We start from the raw sequence: 22,331 nt of genomic DNA, 5'->3' as shown, positions 1-22,331 counted from the left end.
AATCATTAAAAACACTTACTACACATTAAAAAAGCCAAATTTTCAGCAATTTTTATTGACTACCTTTAAAAGCCCTATGCTGCTGTTTTACAAGGCATAATAGACCAGCTCATTTGGTCAAAGCATTCTACACCATTAGTTTGGACTACTTACTGAAACAGCTACAGCATCGAAAGATTTAAGGCAAATTGGAATTTATAGAAAAGGATAAGACACTTCACACTACATTAAAAGAAAAACAGAAAGCTAAAAGACCAGACACTATAACTGCAACACAGCACTAAAGCAACACTCACACACTGCAAGCACAGAACATCATCTTAGATGTTTTACTATTTGAAACTTCAGAAAACCCATTTCATACAATTAAAAAAAAAAAAAAAAAGAAAAAGAAAAAAAGAAAAGGAAAAAAAGGAAACAAAATAAAAATAAACCAAAACACAAATTCTGTCATGCACGTGAATAAGTCTTTGTGGTCATCTGTGCATACCCAGAAATTTGATTTTTTTTTTCTTTTTTGCGTCATAACACTTGATAAAAATTTTTTTTTTTTACTAAAATAAACCTGTTCATGGGAACAGCTACTAGATGAATTTAAGGTTTTTCTTATGCACCTTATAGAACTTATAGCAAAAATAGTTTTAGTTGATTTCATTATAAATAACATTTTCAAGAACCTGTGCAAAACTGTCAATAATTCCTAAAGCACAATTGATCAGTAAAATCCATGATTGTTTCAGCCTTTGCACCCTTCTCCAGGCCAGGTCAACACTGGACATCTGCAACACAGAAAGGTCAGAGCTAGAGCAGAGTTGCGAATTGCATTCATTTTTTCTACTGTAGCTGTCTACAAGCTAAATTATTTCCTATTTCAGACAGCTGTGAGCAGACTACGTGAATCTGAGCACAGATCTGAGAAGCAAACACAGGCGGCTCTACAGGTGCTTGTCACTTGCCAGGATACAGCCTTCCAGCGTATTTTCCCCCTTTATCTCTAATACAGATAAGCATGCAGAATGCCCACCGAGGAACTGGAAGGCTGCATTCAAAGCTATCTCCTTTCTTGCTTTGTTAGGGTTGTTTCCTTTTTAACTGACCAAAAGTAGCTGAGTGTGTGAGCATACTGCTGCTGCATCCCGAAGGCTTTTGATCTCTGCCAAAGGAACACAATTTCCTTCTGGTGCAGCCGTAGGGAAGCTAAGCACAAGGTACCTCAGCTAATGCAAAGACAGCTACCGTGCCTGGTAGATAGTTAATTTTTAACAGTAATTCAGGGTTCATTAAACTTTAAGGGAGACTTCTCCATTTACCATATTGGCTTATATTGCCAGGTGGGTTTTAAAAAATGCTCAGCTAATGAAAAGTTAAGACAACTTTTGAATTTTTCAAGGCAAGACAAAGTCTAATTTAAGACAAAGTCAAATTTAAGGTTTGTGTATTTGTAGGTGCATATACAATTATAACACAATCTTCTCAAGATCCTTTGACTATTTTGATATAGTAGCAGCTTTTTTGAAAAAAAGCCATACAACTATTGAATGTATCTGGTAAGGGAAAGACGCTGGGTATTTCTGATAGACCGCATCAGCTTGTGTGAATGTGCTAGTTGTCATTTACCACTTATTTATGGCAATATGTATGCTGACTTTCAACAGGGCATTTCCAAAAGTGCTGTGCACGCATTTAGAATGACGTTTCAATTTGTCAACAGTGACAAAACCACAACAATTAAGAGACCGCAGTGTTCCCTGTATTTAGGGCAAGAAATAACCGTCAATTCCCTCCCCTTCACCTGTCTGAAAAGTGACAAGTACCAGCATGCTCTAGGGACATAAATACCAAATGCCATACTCTGAGGCTGAAATCAGTTGAACCATATTAACCTTCCCCATGTGCCCGGTCCCACTGCCACGGTCACTGCGCACACAGATTTCCCTGTGCAGATCAACACAGGTAGCAGGACTTCTGAAGAATAAAATACATGGAGGACTGGCTTACAGGGAAAGCCCAGAGCTGCTCACAGAGCTCAGTATGCTACAGAGTTGTCGTTACAGAACGCGTCTCAGATGGCAGCACATCTCATCCTTTCAGGAGACTACGTGCTGCTCCACCTATGGACCCAGTCTATGGGAAACAGACTGACACGCTGATGGAGAGGCAGGGTGCGGAGATGCTGTGCAGGATTCTGCTTCCCCGTCTACCACAGATTTCTGTTTGTAAGAAGGTTTTACATGCCCACAGGGAAGACTTAAGGCAAAACAAATAATTCCTTGAAAAGTGGTTAACACCAGCCAATAGCCTTGGCATGGGAAACATGCAGGAGCCATGGTTTTAACGCTAGGAGATGGAGAACGAGAAGAGTCTGTGTCTTTGCTTTCTCCCTGCCCTGGAAGAAAATCAAGGATGTGGGCTTTCTCTAGATGCAGGCATTTGGCCAGACTAAAATAATAAACACAGGTCATATGTTGTGCTATGCAGACTGTGCCATCTGTTGAATGTGCGAAGTTTCCCAATTGGTTCGTTTCTATCTTTACATACTTGAACATATAAGAAGCTCTTATGCCATTAATGGGGATGAGAACAGTGTTGTCAAATAACACAGCTGACCTGCAAAATCAAAGGTGATGGCAAAATGTGTGTACTGTTAGATCAATACATTTTAAAGAGAGTATCACACAATTAGAAAACCCTCGCACATAACTACGTATAGTTTTTGAGTACCTTAGAAATGCCATGAGGGCTTTAAACAAACACTTCTAAGACCACCTCTAGTACATTATCGTAGCTGAATGGAATTTTTCAGTATGAAGTCTTATAAGATTTGATAAAATATTACGTAGTCCAGTTGTGTGATTTACAAAGCACCCAGAAAAAGATGAGTTAGGAAAGAACTAAATTTCAGAATTCTAAAACATGGAGGATGGAGATGGGGATGGTTACTGCAAACAGGATTTTCAGAATGGCAATCTACAGAAAGCACAATGCTATATGGAAGGAGTTAGCATAAAACTAGTGAATGGTTAGTAGGGAAAGGCTATGCAAGCAGAAACACGGGAAACCTGCAGCAGGAAGGTAAATAAATAACTCTGGAATTAGAGCCAAACTAGGACTGGATTAAAAATTAATTGACAAAATTCTGGACCGAACTGCTGCTTTATAGAATAAAGGATGAGCAGGGAAGTCTTCAAGAGAACAGGTGAAAGCAAGGATTTCTATCAGATCACTCCCCTGCTTACTCAGTAAGTCAGTTGCAAAGCTGCTTGCAAACCTGATATGTTTTGCATAGTTGTTTTTTCACTAATTCATTGTTATTCTTGTACACAGCATGCTGTATACAAGATGATCAAATTAAAATAGAACACAATCCAGATATGCTATAGAGAAATTATTAAAGTGCTATAACTCATAATTCATCAAGTCACTTCTGGAACTCCTCTTCTTTGCTTCTAATCTGGCCAAATTTGAATTAAGTGTCTTGCCCCAAATATTATCAGTTATTTATAAAATTTATTTCATAAAAAAGAATTTTCATACAGAGTACTGTATGTTATGGAAAAAATATCCTTGAATTCACATCTTTCATGTGACAGGATGAGCCCCTACCTCACAGTTACTTATTTTGTTGATATGTATATGGAGAATGGTCACTGGACGTCTCTACTGTAACCTGCTGTTGACCACTGGCTTCCTGCAAAGAAGAGGGAGAAAAGACATGAGAAACAAAATCATGTAGCATTACCTGCAATCTGTATCTCCATGCAATTTGTGTAATTAACAGTCTTAAAGTCTAAAACCCCACATTTCCCAAGTGGGGTATTCCAATTCCAAATTTAAATTGTTAACTTCACATTGATTTACACTTAAGCAAATAAGAAAAGCAAAATGATCATGCAAACCTTCTATTTCTTCAGCTGTTTTGACATTAATTTAAAAACCTTCACCTTATAGAAATAAATACATAAGGGGTGCAAATAACTACCGGTATATCTTCTACCTGCCAACATTAAAGAGCATTCTGCCCTCTGTTTTGAGGGGCAGTGAGAAGAATGAGATCTACTTACTACATGTATAAACACTATCTCTTTGAGTATCATGGTGTCATTGGCACTAGGTAAGACAAAAAATTCTAGCTGGAACTTTGCACATGAACCCCCAGAGACCAGGGAATTAATTCAGCTGACGTGCTCTGATAGTGTGCAAGCAGCTAATTATTGAAAGTCTTTCTCTGACCCACTCTAGCAGATGAGTAAACCGAACCAAATAAGTTTTAGTGTTTCTCAAAAATACACTGTGAAATTAAACAGTTTTCTTATAAACTCTGGAAGAGACTGTCTAGTGCTCACTCTGTATAAAAGAGCTGCAGTATGCCTTCTCTAGCTCCTCTGTTAAGAAAATACTGATCCATAAAAAAGAGGAAGGTAAGTCAAAATAGCAGGCAGACTACTGCCTAGCATTTAGTTGTGCTTTTTAGCTGGAGCTGCAGAGGGTTTTCGTTGGTAAATATGAACAGTACCCTGAATCCCAGGGCAAAATTAGGTTTCTTTCCAAAAAATCACAATCAGGGTTTGTTGTTTACTGGAAAACTAAATGGAGATCAAAACTGCCCCCGGCCTTGTTCCTATTGGCAGTTACATTTCACAAGACGCAAAGCTTGGCTGAGCTACAGTCATACAGGAGACCTATCTGCTACAAGTACAAACCATTCTTTGTTATAATACTAATCATTTGAGTTGAGAATAATGACACTTCATAGTTTTAATATACATTGTATTCATAGTATGTTCACAGTTAAAATGCTTTGATTGGTAATTCTCATCGGGAAAAATAATAATAATAAAAAAAGAGTATATTCATGTCTCTTATTTCTGTTTTTTATAACATATACTGACCTCAACAGGAACCGCTGCTGTCTGGACATGTGTATATTGGGGTATGTAGGCTCCTTGCATAGCTGTTGTTGCTGGCATGTACTAAAAAGAGACAGTCTATTAAGTTGAGTTGAAATCCAACGTCAATTTAAGAGCATTCAAAATACCTGTCATGACATTATTTAATAGATATTGAAAGTCTCCCTCAAAAATAATGCACGTGAGGAAAACTTTTCTGTTTGAAATCAGCACCTTTTTCAGAAAAGTGAGATATGCTCTTAAAAAATCTCAAATTTAGCCTTCAAAGACTAAGCAAAGGATTTTTCTCTCTCAGTTAATCCTTATCATCATCTTTTTTATTTTTTTTTTCCTTGTTTTAAATACTCTCTACTCAGAAAAGAAAGGTCCTAAAGGTCCTACAGTTCAGAGGCTAGACCGCATCTCTTCTTTTGGTCTAGTTTCTGTTGCACCCTTTACATAAATTTCACCAACTCTGATCTTCTGAACAGTAAAAACAACTGTTGGTTCTTTTACATTCCAACTCTGGAGTCACCTCCTGGGTTCTTTTAATTTGCTTTATCTACTTTGTTTACATTATTTCTGACCAGTGAATAGACTGAATAAAAAATGCTGAATCTGATTTGTACATGGAGACAGTTCTTAATGTTTTATTGAATGGTAGAGGATTTTTAAACATGTGAAATGCACACGCATATTTTGATCTACACGCAATATTTTCCACTTGCAAAAGTTCTATTTTGTATTAAATTGCTACATACTGTTCCAGTACTGCCTAATGAAAGATGACTCATCTGCTGTGTCAGAGGGCTTATCATTGATGCAGGCTGTAGTGACATGGTATGGTCCATGGAGGGAGTCAGTACAGCACCCTATTAAAACAGAGAAAGAAATGATTAAGGCAACACTCAGATTTTAATTACATTTTTGATTTGAGTCTAAGTATAAGATACCTTTTCAAGGGGGTATACCACAAATTCTTCTTAGTCCAAGGCACTGACTGACTCAGTACACAGGTCTTGGGCATTTTGATGCACATACGTTTTGTACAGTTTGATAATTGTACTGCATTGACTTCCTATTGTATGTGCAACTTACACACAGTGCATTTGAGACACCTGCTGAAAACACTCCAAAATTAGTTTAACAACTAAGTTGAACCAGATGTTGACCTTACACTAAAAACTGGCACCATTACCAGGTACAGATTTGATTAACTAAAGCTTAAAGCTTAAGCTTTAAGAAGAAACTTTTGTCTCATCTTTAGAAATGGGGGCTTTGGAAGAACATCTCTGTTAGGGGAATTCTACCTGCACACATAGGATGTTCTCACACAAGACAGAGCTGCCATACTGAAAGGCAGCTTTCATTAGCACACAGATTTTTAAAGAGGGGTTCAGCAAAGCTGATTGGTTCTTTTGTGAAAATACCAGCTACCAGAATGGCTCTATCACTCTTGTACTATTTTGTTAACTCTATAAAGAGTGAAGTATAATTTTTAAACACTCAAGATTGCTAAATTTTCAGGGCACGCTTGTAGGGGTTTTAGAGTTATCTGAAACGGAAGATTATCAACAGATCTCATTTTACCAATCATGTTCTGCAAAAACACATTTCCAAACACTTTGTATGAGTTGTGCTTGCAGAAGTGTTCATTAAAATTGATGGAAGTTCAAAACTAACAGAAATAATTGTGGTGTACAGAAAGCCAGTATTTAGAATCTGTAACTATTCCTTAAAAAGAAAAAAATAATAAAAAAAACAACCCTACAGAGTATAGCTGGAAAAACAACCATGTGACCAGTGTAGCTGAAATGAGTCACAGGCACATCAAACACTGAAAGAATTTCCTGTCTGTAGACTGCAGGCTTCTCTGCAAAGCAAATGAGTAAGACAGCACCAGTCTTTGCACAGGCCAAAACTAAAACTTAAGGCAGGAATCTAGATCTTTATTTTCAGCTACAAAATCTCATACTGTGTACCTCTGAAACTGATATATCTTACGGTGTTATAACATATTAACTTGTGTCTTTTACAGCGTAATTTGTAATATTTTTTTAAATGAAAATCTGTGTTGACAGACAAAAGTTAAAACCAGTTGTGCATGTGTTTAACATTCAAAAAAACACAAATGCAACAACAATGAAGTGCGTGAGAAGGTGCTCTGGTTCAGTACCACCTTCTCTGCACGCACAAAAATAAAATATTCTGCCACAAAGATTTACGTTCCATAATCTGCATGGAGAGGTTAACTAAAGTCACGACAACAGTCTTTCTATACCTGGAAACAGACTTGTTTGTTAACTGCAGGAGATATATGAAAGTGCCTGCTCTTATTTGTAATGCTCATATCAACAAGTCTTATAGTTCGCAGATAGAATAGTACTCAATTGGCAGATGACATAGATAAGAAGCAAAACATCATGTGAGAGTACAGATTAGAATACCTGACAGTCTGGTATAGATGCCACAACCAAAAGTGTAAGGGGAATAGCATTACTCATGAGTGGTGTAGCCAGAACAGGCTATGCAGGTTTTTTCAACTGAGTGCCTGTGGTGCCATTCATATCGCCACATCCATCTATCTGTCACAAATTATCCAGTCTGAACTACTCTAGAGCTATTCTAATACCTTGAGTCTTCAATTGCAGCTTTTGATTAGTACACACTATGTAAAGCACTGATATCTGCAAAATGTTCTTCATTTTAAAGAAAAAAAAATTTAAAAAGTTTCCTCGAGATGTTAACTTGGTAAATCTAATTGTCCTCTTCATCTTGATACCCTGAAGGCAGCTATCTTTTTTTTTTTCCTAATACGATGAGGCCCCAGTTCAGGTTAGGATCATCCCTTCTCTCTTCTGTTTTCATCCATGATTTAATCATCATGATGCAACTGTTAGGACTCTGGAAGTTACTGGGTGGGAAGTGGCCTATTTCTTGTTGTTTAAACTACATGAAATATTTACACAATCAGTAACACAACAATGGAGACGCATAAAAACTTACTGGGTGCTGCATTATATATGGTTGAGGCTGCATCCAAGAAGGACTCTGAACCTAGAACAAAATCGGTATTTATTACTCTTTTTAATGAAGACATTGCAGTATTTTATTCATCCCTCTTGCAGCTAGCATGTTTTGCCTCAAAAAAAAAAAAAAATGATTACCCAAATGCTTAAATTGAGGTAGGATGCCCAACTTTGCATAATAAGGTAAATTAAAAGGAGTAAAAGGTACTCTAATAGGTTATATGATTGTCTTAGTTTAAAAGAGCTGGTTGGAACAGCTCTTTGAAAAAATGTGCTGCAAGAAATATTAAAGGCTAGATAAAAATGCTTCCTTTTCTTGTCCTATAGGTGCCATCTGTGTAGGATAAAGCAGGATTCTGACCCGCACCATGTAGAACTGACTCACCACTGCTGCTAGACATTTAAAACCCCTTAAACTCCTCCGTCATCTTCCCCAGTGTCCTGTGAACAGGACAGATAGACAGACCACTTGAAATAATCAAGGGGAGTTGTTTTCTGCAAGACTGAAACATTTCTTCCCTGCTTTTGGCACTGACTTTCAAATCAAAGTAATTTATTTTTTTTTAAATTATTATTATTTTTCAAGCAGAAAAAGTACAAACAGGAGTTCAAAAATGTAATGTTAAAAAAGAGAAAATGCTCAAACCCTCCCTTTCCCCAGGCAAAAGCTTAATGGCAAAAAATACTGGTACAGCCTGACTAAAGCTTTGGCTAATCTACTCCCTCTATGATAGTAACTGGCTTAGTACTGTCATTTGGGTACACAGGAGTTGTAGAAACAAACACTAGCCAAAGTTTTATTAAATTTGTTTACCTTTAATAAGAATAAGTCTAGGAACAGGTTATACCATGCCTCAAAGAAAAAATAAATAAATCATGCTTTCATGATATGTTCTGTTGGGTAGATGACGGAATGCTGCCAGTTTCAGTGGAACAGATCAGTAATGGCGATGTGACTAATGCTTACATTGTGAAATTCTTCTGGCCAGGAACCTCCTTCCTCCCCGCTACAGAATGCCTCAATTTAATTTTCAATTCCTATTACTGTGGCACTTTAAATATCATGACATTAGTAACTCCATCCACAACCATTTAAGCTCTATGTCATGTATACCGAAACACTGGCAACAACATTTTGGGAAACAATCAGTATTGTGGCCTACCTGTCTCAATAAGCCCAGGAAAGTGACACTGTACTCCCCAAGAAGCACGTTTCCATGCCAACTTTCAACTTTCACTTAGATTCTGAATATCTGAGAGTCTTATACTGATTCATAATTTATATTTTAATAAAGAACAGCTGCTAATTCCACTGGAATACTTTTCTGGGTAAGAAATTGCTGTAATTTTTAAGATACTTCTGTACAAAGCAGAACGATTCCATATACTGAAAAATACAGTACTGAGAGCAAACATTTTGTTGCTTAAGTCACCAAAAAATTCACACAAAATGAATGCAGCTGCCCTTTATCCCAGAGCACACACCTCCTACATAACTCTGCTCATGCAAGAAGGCATTAGACCTCCAGACTAATATTAGACAATATTCCTCATTGCTCTCACCTAAAATGGGAGAGTACATGGGTATTTCTGCCCAAGAATACTGACAAGATGGCACACAGGTAGAAAACTTAGGTGTTAAACAGTGAAATGCCAAAACAGGTAATCATTTGGCTAGCATTGTGATAATTGGCATGTATCATGTAGTAATTGCCAATCAGACAGCTGAGACTACCATGCTAGTTGATTAAATGCAAGTTGTTTGTAAACTGAAGTGTATGATGGCATAAAATTGAGAATTCCTAACTGATTTGCATCAAAGTACAAAAAGTGTTTCATGCCATTTCTCAGCATGTTGAATTGTCAATACCCTGTAGTGGGGACCTGAGACAACACCTATAAAAACGAGAAGAGAGACCCCTTTTTAGGAAAACTTTGGACTGGGACCGAAGAACAGCAAATGTACATGATTAATATCTATTGTCCAAAATAAAGTAACTTTTGGTTTAAAAAAAACCCACAACTCTAGACTATTAAATGCTTTACTCCTAATGTAAAAGCACTGAATTTGAATGCTCAAACAATCAATTCAGAACTCTTTTTTAAGTTTCCTTCTCTGATGTTAAGCCTGTTTCTGTAGCTTTCTTAGCCCACCTATGAAATACGATTGCTGGACTTTTTTTTTTTTTTTTTTGTGCTGAAACAACCTGAAGAAAAGTTCAAAGTCATGGAGAAGTATCTTTGAAGTGAGATTTAACTAAACCAAGAAAGGTTTAAATAAGGAATGATTATTTTAAAGCTACATTATTGACATTAAAAGAACATGACCATGATATGCAGAAGTGGCTGCAAACACCTTAGCCATCACCACACAATTCAGAGCCTTTGTTTGGCAGGACAACACATCTGTCCTTAAATGGCTGTGCTTCCTGAAACAAACACACCTTTAGTTTTTAAGGCCTTCAGTTTCATGCTGTACAGCATGGAGACCGTTAAAATGCAGCATTATTAGAGAATGCAGAAAACCAGATGTATGTAGCAACTGATAAATAAACTCCAGTGAATCATTTCAGCTAAGTTCTAAATACAAACCTGGTATGTGGAAACCGGCGAAGCAATATATGGCGTAATAGATGTTTGAGTGATCATTCTGTTTGCTGTAATACTGTAGGGTGATGGATAAAATCTAGAAAAATATAGAAATATTTATGAAATGCCAGTTTTATGCATTTTTCATAATGCAAACATTTTTTCTTAGTGTGCCAGTATTTAACATACCCATTTTGTAAAGCAGCTGTGGTTGGATCATAAGTGAGTGTCATTCCAGCCTTTAAAAAAAAAGTGGAAAGAAAAAGTTGACATGATCTATTTTTATTGTAAATTATTTCTCTTAGTCTTTCATTAGCTGTATTATTTTTAACTGAAAATTTGTACTGAGACAGTTTATTATTGTACAGTTAGGGAAAGGTTAATTGACAGAAGTAATTATAAAGACAGTCAGTGATATTGACTAAAAGTACAAGTTTCCAAGGTCCCAGCGAGAACAAAATGCAATCTATGAAATACCTGGCTTACAGAACATGCATGTGTTTGAGAGGTGGGGCATGAAGATGATTACGTTAGGGTGTTGCCTACAATATATTAACTATAAAAATGAATGGAAAGTGCTGTTTTTCAGAAGACATTTGAATTTGTTGTCTCATACAATCTCAGTTGTCTAGGTTTGGTAACCACAGAAAGTTTATGAAAGTATTATCTTGAACATTAAAGATTTTATAAGTTTTGACAAAACCAAAAATTTAATGCACTAGTACACTGTTTTAATTTTAGAAAATGGATATGCATTCAGTTCTTCATTAAAAAAGGGATTATTTACTATATGTAAATGAAGTTGTATTCCAGATAGCTTTACAGGATCTGAAAGATAGTTCAAGTATATTCCTGACCAAGGTGAAGGAAATGTTACTGTTCACTTTAATGAGGTAGGATTTAGTGTTTCACATTTTGCTTTTTTTTTTCCCCCTCTTAAGGAAGGTACATTTAAGTATTTTATAGAGTTGCAAATTGTCAGGCAAGAGTTGCTTGCACATTTTTAATATGCCAAAGTGCCGAGCCAAGAAGTCTCAATGCCTATCATTTCCATAAGTATTCATTATTGTACACCCACACTAGAGCTTGAAGGGAGGACTTACAAGTCTCACCTCGCCTTCTCTGTGCCACGCTCTTCCATTCTGTATATATTTATTCTGATTCTGTCTCTTTTTCTGTCCTCCATCAGCAAACTTGCACAATAAGGGTTCTGCAGGTACTGAAAAGAAAGAAAGAACATTACTTGCAGTGGTATTCACATACAGGTATTCAGTGTTCCAAGTGAGGTATGTCTTGCAGTTTAAATTTTGAGTATTACAATTAAATAGCACAAATTCTCACTACAGCATCAATGACTGTTTTGCACGGTGCAAGGATAGCTGCCACACACACACACAGAGCACCTGGAACACCTTATATCTTTGATTTTAAAGTACTGCTCCAAAGCCTATTGGAAAGAAACATGGTCTGTATGTCCTGGCTATATCTGTTCTGAGTATTAAGGAGAACTGTCATTTTAATGCTGAGCTTTACCTATAAGGAGGTACATCTAAGGAGGGTGGAGAATAAATCTGGAAAAGGGGCTTTAAAATATTTCCCCCTGACCTTGGAGGTTTCAGTAATGTCCCAAAACTTCAAGTGGCTCTACTCATCCAGAATGGCTTGGGAGCTGGCACTGTACCTCTATTTAGTCTGATCTGCTGGACAGAGTGGTACCTTTATCTCCTGCCACCTTGCACTGAAAATATGCCACAACTTCCTATTCTCCTTTTATCTCCACTCTATAAAGAGCACACAACACAACCAGATATTCTTCAAGATTTTTCTTCTATCTTGTTCTTTGCAAAATGCCATGAAATGGGAGTGCTATATTTTTTCTAAAGTTTTGTCATAACATAATCCTTGCCATGACTTCAACATCAGTGCTGAAATTCAAGCAATCAAAAAGAAAAGTTTGCACAGTGTTCTTCCCCTAGGACTGGCTTAAAGTGCAGAAGTTCCTGCGTATCCGTGGCTGAGGCACAGCTCTGCTACAGCCACATCACACCACACCCTCCCTAATCACAGGGTGGAAGCTCTGTTATGACTTGGATATGAACACTTCTCTGCCAATAATTCCTGAGACATGAGCTGTCTAAGCTTTAATTTGACACTCCTCTTAAGTCGTTCTCTGTTTGGAAACACCTGAATGAGATGAGGTTGGATCTGACAACATGCAAGTGTCCCAGTGCAGAGTAAACACATGGGGGCTGGGGGATAGCATGTGCAAAAAGGCAACCCAGAGGAAAATGTTAGTGTATCTATATATCATGCAATAAAATGTATTAGTACAACCTTGACCAGTGCTGACATACCCTTCATTCTGCCCGCATTTAAAATTTATATTGGTTCTTATCTAAGTCAGAATGAGTATTAAAAACCCCAGGGGACTGATAGCTTGGCAAAGAGCACGACTTTAAAACGATTGGCACAAAACTAACACAGCCTGCTGGTTGCCAACTCATCTCTGGTTTCAAATGGCATACACGAAATATTAGCTCTGGTTCTACTGGGAAAATTGCACTTCCTACACAATACATTTTTGACAGTCTTCTCTATAAAAGGTGGATGGACTGGGAGGCAGAACTGGTATGGGTTTGCTTGTCTCATCTCTGGGCTTCACCACACATCCTTCAGAGACATGTACCACTGCAACCGGTAGGCTGTTAGTCAACAGTCAAATAAATTTTATCTCTGAGAGGCAGACTTTAGAACATGGCAACCGAATTAACTTAAAATGGATTATTTTACAGAGAATGGTAATTAAAATCCTACAACCATAAAATATACTAGGGAAAGGTTAGGCTAATGACACTGGAAAAAATGCTGGAGACCTATGAAGGGTAAATGCACATGGAAGTAACAGAAACCCTAAAGCAGGAGACAGAAACCAGACAGCACTGTCTTCAAAATTTTGCATTTCTAAGGGGAGTTTTTGCATTACCAGAGCCTAATTTTGTTTTGGGGTTTTCTAGAAAGAGAAGCCTTAGCATATTTGGGGCAGAAAGTTGCTATATCAATATGCTGAAGGACTCACTGATGTTGGTCAGATCACACAGCATTTTAATCCACATGTAGTTCTACTGAAAAATGGAGTTAATCTCAGAACATATTACTCAGTACGGCTAAGGATGTCAGTTTCTGGTCTGAAATTATTTTGACTCTCTGATTTTACACGGTGAGGAAAAAAATACACCAGAAAGGGAACACTGAGATATACATAGTTAACTACCTTAGATGAAAAAAGCTGTTCCCCAAGCTCAGTATTTGTCTCTGGCTATTTATGAATTATTTCAAACCATCTAGTACTGTGAGAAGCACATGCAACTTCCAAAATACACACTATAAATTTTTGGATAAAGTCAAAAGCAAGTGGCTTGAGAACAGCATATAAAGGCATCTGAAAATAGTGGAGGTTTCTAGCCTATGATTCTGTATTATAGCACTCACAGGTAGTAAATACTTTATTTAAAGCCACATTATGCCTTCATTAAAAGTCCCCATGGTGAGCTGTCCAAAACTCTTCTGAAATGGTTATTTGGGCTTATATTTCCAATCATTGTCTAAAGATAAAGATCATTTATTTTGAAAGTCTGAGCAACTCTATTCAAGTGTTTGAATAAAAAGTTCACAAAACCTTATTTTAATAATAAATATTACTTTTTCATCATTAGATGACTGAAAACAACTTAATTTTAAATGATGAAACATTGGCGTCTTGGAAGCACTCCTTGACAAGTTTAAAAAGGGAGAAAAAAATGAAGAGAAATGATCCACATCTGTTGGACTGTGCATACGTAATATCCAGCCATGGAAAGAAAAAAAAAAAGGAAATAATAATAATAATAATAAACAATTAAAAAATAAATCAATTTATGATTTGCCAGAAGTTTGCTATCCATCTTATTGAATGTAGATCTGGCTATGTGAATCCTTGTGTTTTTGACCTTCCAGCTTCTTTGCTCCTAACTGTGTCCATAAATGAAGCCAAATGCTATGAAAGTTCCAGTTTGCACTTAAAAAAAACAAACAAACAAACAAACAAAAAACAGTCAACTGTCTATTTAATACTACCAACTGCTGTGAGAGTGCTGTATAGCCTTAACCTTCCCTGACTCCAGTTCAAGATCTGAATGCTGATGGGAAGGACTGTTGCAATAGAAAGCCAAACTACAGCTTTTGGCTGCTCTTCCATACTTGTGACCTAAGCACCACCTACGTTCACTTCTTCAGGAACACAATGACTGATGGTCATCAGAGGGAGATTCATGCAAAAGAAAAAAACCTTCACAGGAGCTGAGTATGATCTGTTGATCCCCCTCCCACAGAACAATGATCACAGCCCTTAGTCTCTTCAGAAATTTTTCTTCAGCTTAGCTTCCCTCCTGTTTGTTGTAAGATACGTAAGTTACTCTCTCTCAAACACATACAAACATGAATATATTAGATATATACAAACTAAAAGCTCCAGCAAGTCCTACAGACCAGTCAAACAATCTTTTTTTTTGTGGTTCAGGAAGGAAGGGAGAGTCATTTTTATTGTTTAATTGTTGGGAAGCGTGCAGGCCCAGCAATGAAGGCAGCCATTAATCACACAGTGATTTGTCTGTATGTGCACGACAGAGGCACAGTATAAATATTCGGAGTTGCATGTATGGCTAAGAGATGGCTGATTTAAAAGGCTACAACTTACAATGGATTTATGCTTCCACAGCTGAGATGCTATGTGTAAAATGCCCACTCTGCTGACACTTAACGAAAACCAGCAGACACCCTCTGTAGTATGGAGATGTCTGATGAGCTACTGCCACAGAGACTGTCTGTAACTGCACTTCTCAGTGCTTTAACAGCAGCCCAGGGCTTCAAAATCTGGCCGTGGAAAGTGCTGGGCAGCTCTCGCTGCCCTGAATCACCCTCTTCTAGGACTAATGTCTTAACAGAAGAAAGATGTGAGTGTAATATTAGAGAGTAAATACTTCCCTGTCACACACATGTTGTGTACATATGTACATTAGAATTCAGTCTTCATCTGCTCAGCGTCTACCCAAATACACACTGGGTGATATGATGAAACACAAGAACAAGATTGATGTTCTTGTATTGGACTTCATGTTTGCACTCTTGACTTTACATGGCTAATTTTAATGACACTTCACTAAGTTCTCCTTTTAGATACAAAAACAAACAAACAAAAGCAACAAAAGCTTTAAAATACTATTCCTTTATTCAGTTTTCTGCTAACCTGCATCTTTTAGAAACTTTCATTGCATATTTTCTAGTGACAAAGCATATGAAACTAATGAATTCTAACAGCACTTTAATGATGCAGCAAGCCTGTACAGCTAGAAACATTTGCCAAAAGCTGTAGGAATTAAAAAAAAAGAAGTTGTGCAAACCAAGATCTCAAATATCAGTAGCTTTGTATGTTTAAAGTGAAAAGTATAAAGTATATGCACCTCACACCATCCTAATCTTTACTGAAATGCCATCCTAATCTTTACTGAAATGCAGTGTTCCGGGTTACATTTCTTTGATAATTTACACAGTATTTAGTAATTTGTCAAAGGGCTACATTTTGAGTGTTTTTATGCAGCATTTTTCTTTTCCTTTCCCAATGTTGCTCCTTAAAACTAATTATGAACTATGAGAACTAGAGCAGTAAAAGCTTCTAATCCTTGATCTAATGGGTAATTTTTTGGCGGCTGCCTTCAGTGTATCAATCAGGACTAACGCCAGCACTGTGACCTCTCGATACCCTTTAGCAGTGGTTTTCAGACTGTTGTTCATGGACTATTTCTAAAGGGTCTGTGGAAGACAACTAAGAAATGGCAGTTTATGGTAAAGTGGCTGGAAGTCACTATACAGATCTGCAGTGTTGGATACTTTTTAAAGGTAAGCAAGTAAGATAACTGCTTCAAGGCTCCATTTTCATTCTTCTCCTGCACTAGGCAGACATTGAAGATCAGAACCATTTCAAGCAGTGATGCCTACCACACGTGCTGCAACTCTCCCTAACCTATGTCAAGAGCACTGGCGGGTGCAGGGCTCTTGCACTTGTCTCCAGTTTCCTCCTTGAAACAAAACTGAAGTGATCAATATCTTCACTCTAAGTGGGAAGAGGAGAGTGGGTCACTGATAATCTGTGACTTTTGGGTCATCACCATAACCCACCATTCCTGAAGCCAAAGAAAAAATACTATGGGCTGCTCAGCAAAAATGCTCTCTGCCTTTCTTCCATTAAAACAAAAATATCATGTATGTTATTCTTCAGTAAAAGAGGTATGAAAGATTCTAACAAACATAAAAGTTTTGTAGCTTTTTCCTTTATAATGGAAAAAAATGCTAAGGGAGACAAATACACTCGGCCTTAAATACCTTGGTGTATTCTTATGCATTCTACAACACAACTGCTTTCTGTAATTATTTATACAATTATTCTCATGTATCATCATGCAGCTACATGCTGCTGTGATAGGGAGGGGAGGCCTTTCATGATTTTGCCCAGCAGATCATTTCTGCAATCGCTTTGGGTCCAGCACAAAACAAGAAGATAGTAAATCTTAAATACATATTTTTAGTGAGGGAGGCTAAGCATGTTGTCTCTGTTGTCACTACTCTTCTTCTATGTCCTGGCTCCTTACACTAGTTTAGTCTCTCTTTCCCCCGATTCACCTCATGAAATTCATGATTCACTGGGAAAAAAAAAATTTAAATACCACAAAGAAAACAGTAATTCTTTATGGACAAAAGCAGAACTAAACGCAGAAGTTATTTCAAGATTATAGAAATAATGTAATAAATGTTCAGTTGAAAAGGGTGTGCAATGCAAAAGCAAAGTCCTGAGAGAAATGGACAAAATGTAATAGCCCATAAAACAGAAAAAGATATTAAAATAACTTGCATAACAAAAGTACAAACCCCAGACTAGGACGAGCAGTGAAACTAATACACCACTCCTAAGAGTTGCAGGATCATACCAACTTGCAGTGCATTTGAAATTGTTCTCTGAGCTAACCTTCCTTCTTCTGGATTGAAGACAGAAGAGGACACACTAAATATCAAATATATTTCATTAAGCTAGTATGAAGCAGGGAAATAAAATCTTAGTAGCTTGTTGCATCTGGGTCCAGCTTGATTAACACTATCAATGCTCAGTGTGAGGCACATGTCACTAAAAAGTCTACAACCGATGCATTTGCGGACCCCTTGTACTACCCTCGGCCCTCTCAGACTCACAGAAGAGTTTCTGTTCTGTATTCCTGTGTTTCCTACAACTGTGTTTAACCCACTCTACTATTTAAACCCAAACTTAGTTAAAATAACAAAGCTGCATTATGAAAGCATGTTTTTGTTAAACAGATGTTCTTCCTCCCACACCTATTTCATTACAGGCCCTTCTCTCCTACCCTCCTCATCCTGATAGCAGTGTTTTTATAGCCAGCTCCCTTTGCTGATTTTAGCCAAGTTTCTAGGACACAATGTTTTAATTTAAACATAGTTCCAGTTCTACGATTTTATTTTGGATGTATTTGATCTTGATGCTCTATAACCCCCAAAGATGCTAATCTATTTCAAAACATTTTCTTAGCGTTTGTTTGTGCAAGAGCTTTCCCACTGCGTCCCCCTTCTCTGTGCAGGTAGTCTAAGACCACAGCAGCCCCATGACTCTGCCCCACTTTTGGCAGACTGCAGCCTATTATCATCGTGTGCAAGCTGCACCCTCCTATAAGCCTGCATTATTGGACACACGCCTGCTATGTGGTGAGGAACTCTGGGACGAAACTGAACACCATAAAAATCAAAGGAGCAACACAAATTCACAGCACCAGCATGGAAAAGTACAGCTGGGGCTATAACCTGTGCAACAAAACTGAGGATCTTTAACAAACTCAGTTTGCATGACTCCTTTATACACCTACTCATCTGTAGCATTTTTCAGCATTGTGGATTGTACGACTCATCTCACTTAACTGACTTTCAAACATTTGGAGTTATTTCATTCTGAGCCACTCATCTAGGTACTCTTTGTGGCCATGAAGACAGCTGACAGCACATACATCAGTCTCTGGAGGTGTGTGCTTCTTTACATGTTTTAGACAGAGAGCCCTAGTGACTACGCTGCTGTGGGCAAGTCAGCACCACAGGTTAAAGTCCAGGAGGTGGATTACATCCTGAGACCCCTCTTCAGTCTTACTTTTCTGACAACTGCCAATTCTGTACAAATTTTTAATCTCTTTCTTTTTCTCTCCATCCGTGCAAATTAATTACACTTTCCTGGTAAACATTTTCATCCACACTCTGCAGAAACCATTCTTATAACTCTGTGCAGCAGCTTGAACCTGATAATAAAAGGGTGCAAGTCCAGCTTCAGCAGCGGCCCACCAGGGACAATGATTAACAATGATACGCCTGATGGCTCATTCCCTGAGAACAGCGTAATGCAAGTGAGAATAAGAATGAGAAAACTAAAAAGCACTAATAGAAGGTTCTGTTACAGCTTTTTACTGTCTCTAATTGAATAGAAAGCCCTATATGTTAATTTGAACTCTCGGTTTCTCCATACTTTTTACTCTTAATTATGTCCAAGCCATAGCAGCACTGTAAAACTAATCATGGAGGGTGGATCAGAGCACAGTCAGCGTTCAGTGAAAATCATTCCATGATCTCCTTGCCCCTAAAGGGATTTTCCGTCTCATAAAACACAGATTGCTAAATATCTGAAATAGAAAAATAAATGTTACAAGCCCTACGTATAACAAAATTTCAACAAAATAATTGTAGCCTCAGCAATCAATCCCAGTGCAAAGGGTCCACAAAAGCCAGTGAAGTCAAAGCCCTGCATTAGATTAGTGCTGGTGAAGGGAGTGGTTTCCTGCGCTCTGAAGCAGCCTGCCATCCCTACCGCAGCACAGACTGCCTCAAACTGGAGTAATCTTTCAGGGATGAAGCATGTATGCATTTTTACTAAAAAAGCTATATTCTTTTCTGCCTGCTGATGGCTGCTTTCCTCTTTTTCCGTGTCAAGGTCTGGCTCTGGAGAACGTTTCACCAGCGGGATAAAGGTGGCTTCAAGCAACCACATCAGCAACGTAATTTGTAAAATTCCCACTTGGGATCTGCAATAAAATGGCTACCAAAAGCAGTCTGGAATGTCAAGCACATATTCTTTCCTCTTTTATTGTCCTGTTCTCTTTCTATTTTACTCTGCTGCTCTGAATTTCCTTTCCTCATTTCAAGTGTTTATGGAATGTACATTTACTCTCTTAGAAAGAGTGCTGACAAAACAGGCACACTGATGGGGAACGTGGCATGACCAAAAAAATATCACATCACATAGTTTCTCTGCATTTTGCCTTGCACGATATTTCTAGAACCATTCTTCTTGCTGATCACCTTTCATCTTCCTGAAGAACCTCAAAGCCTGCATTGACTTGAGAGTAAAATCTCCCCATGAATGAAAATGCCTAGCATAAATGCACTGCTGCAGAATCTAATTTTTTTGATCAAATCTTTTTACAAAATTACTTCAGAAAAATCATCAACAGATGGCAAAAGTAGTCCATTCTTTTGCCTCTTTGAAAAGATAAATTGTAGACGATCAGCCAAACTCAGTTCTGATACACATACAACACATACTTGTCTCCTGACTTCAACTGGGATTATGTGGTGTGTAAATTTGTGTACAGCTGGCTCAGGGCATCTTAGGTGGTTGTCTTATCTACTAGGAGAGAATGGTACTAGATGCCTAGAATATTTTTGGAGTAGGAAAGTGATATACCATGTTCCGAGTGAGCAAGCATTACAGACACCTAACATGAAAATTTAATTTTAATAAGCCTGCCTCTGAATGAGAAACCAGATACAACAATTGGCCTAACTGGCTCCCACTATGTAAGCAGTAACCCATTCATTCATCTTGTTAGAAATATATGCAACATACCAGAAACTCCTGCTGGTGTCTTTATGAATTTTCCATTAAAATGAGCAATCACTGCTTCACATTTTTCTGTTGATTCCATCCTAAGAAAAAAAAAAAAGAAGAAGAATTTACATAAATTAAATACTCATCCAGATTCCCACATTTCTGCCTTTGTAAGTATACTTCTTTCTTTTTCTTGCTTCACTTTTGTGGCTTGTTTTCCTGCATGAGAGCAATGATGTTCTCTGAGAATACACAGATTCAGAAAGGTAAAACTGAACTCAGTTAACTTTTTATGCGGTATAATGCCAAAGTTAATGCCAAACTTCAAATATAATACTCTTATTTATTTAGAGATTACATAAAACATGGATAACTGTAGTACTTTTGCTGTCTTGAGGAAAGGAGATCAATACACATTCATAACTGAATTCTAAGTGTCCATGATGAATACAACAAATGTTAATGCCATTATTGATAGAGGATACTGAAGTGTCTGTACAGTTTAAGAGAACAAAACTGAAATAAAAACATGCCTGACTGCATGTACCAAACTGCCTTTGCAGCTTTTAGTTTATATGCATCATTACAACTAAATGACGTACCTGTCCCTAAATTAATCATCGTTACCTTCCAAACAGGACCAATAACATAACAGCTGTGGCTGCTACTAAGAATTTATCCAGCATCCTGAACAGGTTAGTGCACTTCTGTTGTCAAAACTAGCCTTAATGGCCTGGGTGGACTACTGGTGAGGTACTGCTAGACCGGGAGTGGCTCCACAGGCTGCAGCTACATCCTTGCATTGCAATGTAGATGTGTCGGTCCTAACTACCAGCTTGGACTAAATTGGAACAGATGACTGAGACGTGCAAGGAAAACAAAACATATTTTAATAGAAGAATATATTTTGCAGCTGTCTGCAAGATGACGTTTGGGTGTTTAACAGGGATTTTCTTTTCATTTGCTCACTGAGTTCTGTAATGCAGATCCACAAATTATGCCCAATGACCTCAGCAGCAAAGAAGCAGTGCTAGAAGTTAGTAAGTCCTAGCACTTTTGAATTCTGATTGCCTTTCTGCATGTACCCATGAAATGTAGTCACAGACAACAACTAAAATCATCAAAATGCCAGACTAAACAAAAAGTTTTCTTTATGGTTTCAAAACCACCTTCTAGACAATTTACAGAAGTTCTGAATTGTTGGATCTGAATCAAAGAAATCTATTTTTTTTTCTCATATGAAACGAACAATATAACTTAGTTTCAAAGTCAAGCCTGGACTTGATAAAATATATTATCCTTTATTAACTTATTAAAATGCTCCCAAAGGCAAGAAATGAAAATCTTTATTTAATGTCTACATGTTTCTCTATGCAATTTTAATATTTATGTAATAATGTTCCAATATCTACCTTGCAGAAAGGACGAAATTTTGAGTAGGTATCACACTAACAACTTATTCTGTAAATTATGTATAATGTATGTAGGTGTGTATCTATAAATAAATAAATATATATAAAACATTAATGCATTTGTATATATAAAACATACAATGCATAATAAAGAACCTACTGATAAAAAACTAATATTTCCTAACATTTTCAGTACAGGTAACATTTTGGATACAAACAAGTCTTTTGGACTTCTACATAAAATTTTAAAAATCTTCTGACCATATTAGAATAAAAGCATTCCTGAAATACCACTGTGGATTCAAGGTAGAGTTAATAGGAAAGTTTAGAGAGAAAAGACTGTATAAATTCATATAACCTGCTGGAATGTTACTGGATTCTGCCCTTGGATTCATAATACCAAGAAGTGAATGCTGTATTTAGCAAGTACCACTATTTTCAAAATTAGTAAATA

General features: G+C 37.3%; 1 protein-coding gene across 3 annotated transcripts in view; it reads right to left on the bottom strand.

The window, feature by feature from the left end:
• Nucleotides 1-439: 439 nt before the first annotated feature.
• The window catches only part of RBMS1 (RNA binding motif single stranded interacting protein 1), a 146,236-nt gene continuing 124,344 nt past the window's right edge, over nucleotides 440-22,331 (bottom strand). For 2 of the 3 annotated variants that reach the window (XM_032189688.1, XM_032189691.1), the window contains exons 6-14: nucleotides 20,484-20,563; nucleotides 11,608-11,723; nucleotides 10,694-10,743; nucleotides 10,508-10,601; nucleotides 7,893-7,943; nucleotides 5,648-5,758; nucleotides 4,890-4,970; nucleotides 3,604-3,688; nucleotides 440-779 (exon numbers count right to left, since the gene is read on the bottom strand). In XM_032189688.1, the coding sequence (XP_032045579.1) occupies nucleotides 3,611-3,688; nucleotides 4,890-4,970; nucleotides 5,648-5,758; nucleotides 7,893-7,943; nucleotides 10,508-10,601; nucleotides 10,694-10,743; nucleotides 11,608-11,723; nucleotides 20,484-20,563 (661 nt within the window). In that variant the 3' untranslated portion in view covers nucleotides 440-779; nucleotides 3,604-3,610. The remainder of the gene's footprint in view (nucleotides 780-3,603; nucleotides 3,689-4,889; nucleotides 4,971-5,647; nucleotides 5,759-7,892; nucleotides 7,944-10,507; nucleotides 10,602-10,693; nucleotides 10,744-11,607; nucleotides 11,724-20,483; nucleotides 20,564-22,331) is intronic. The other variant, XM_032189690.1, reaches the window with a different exon arrangement.

The sequence above is a fragment of the Aythya fuligula genome, chromosome 6, assembly GCF_009819795.1.
Source record: "Aythya fuligula isolate bAytFul2 chromosome 6, bAytFul2.pri, whole genome shotgun sequence".
Lineage (NCBI taxonomy): Eukaryota > Metazoa > Chordata > Aves > Anseriformes > Anatidae > Aythya > Aythya fuligula.
This window is presented reverse-complemented; position numbering and strand designations above follow the sequence as displayed.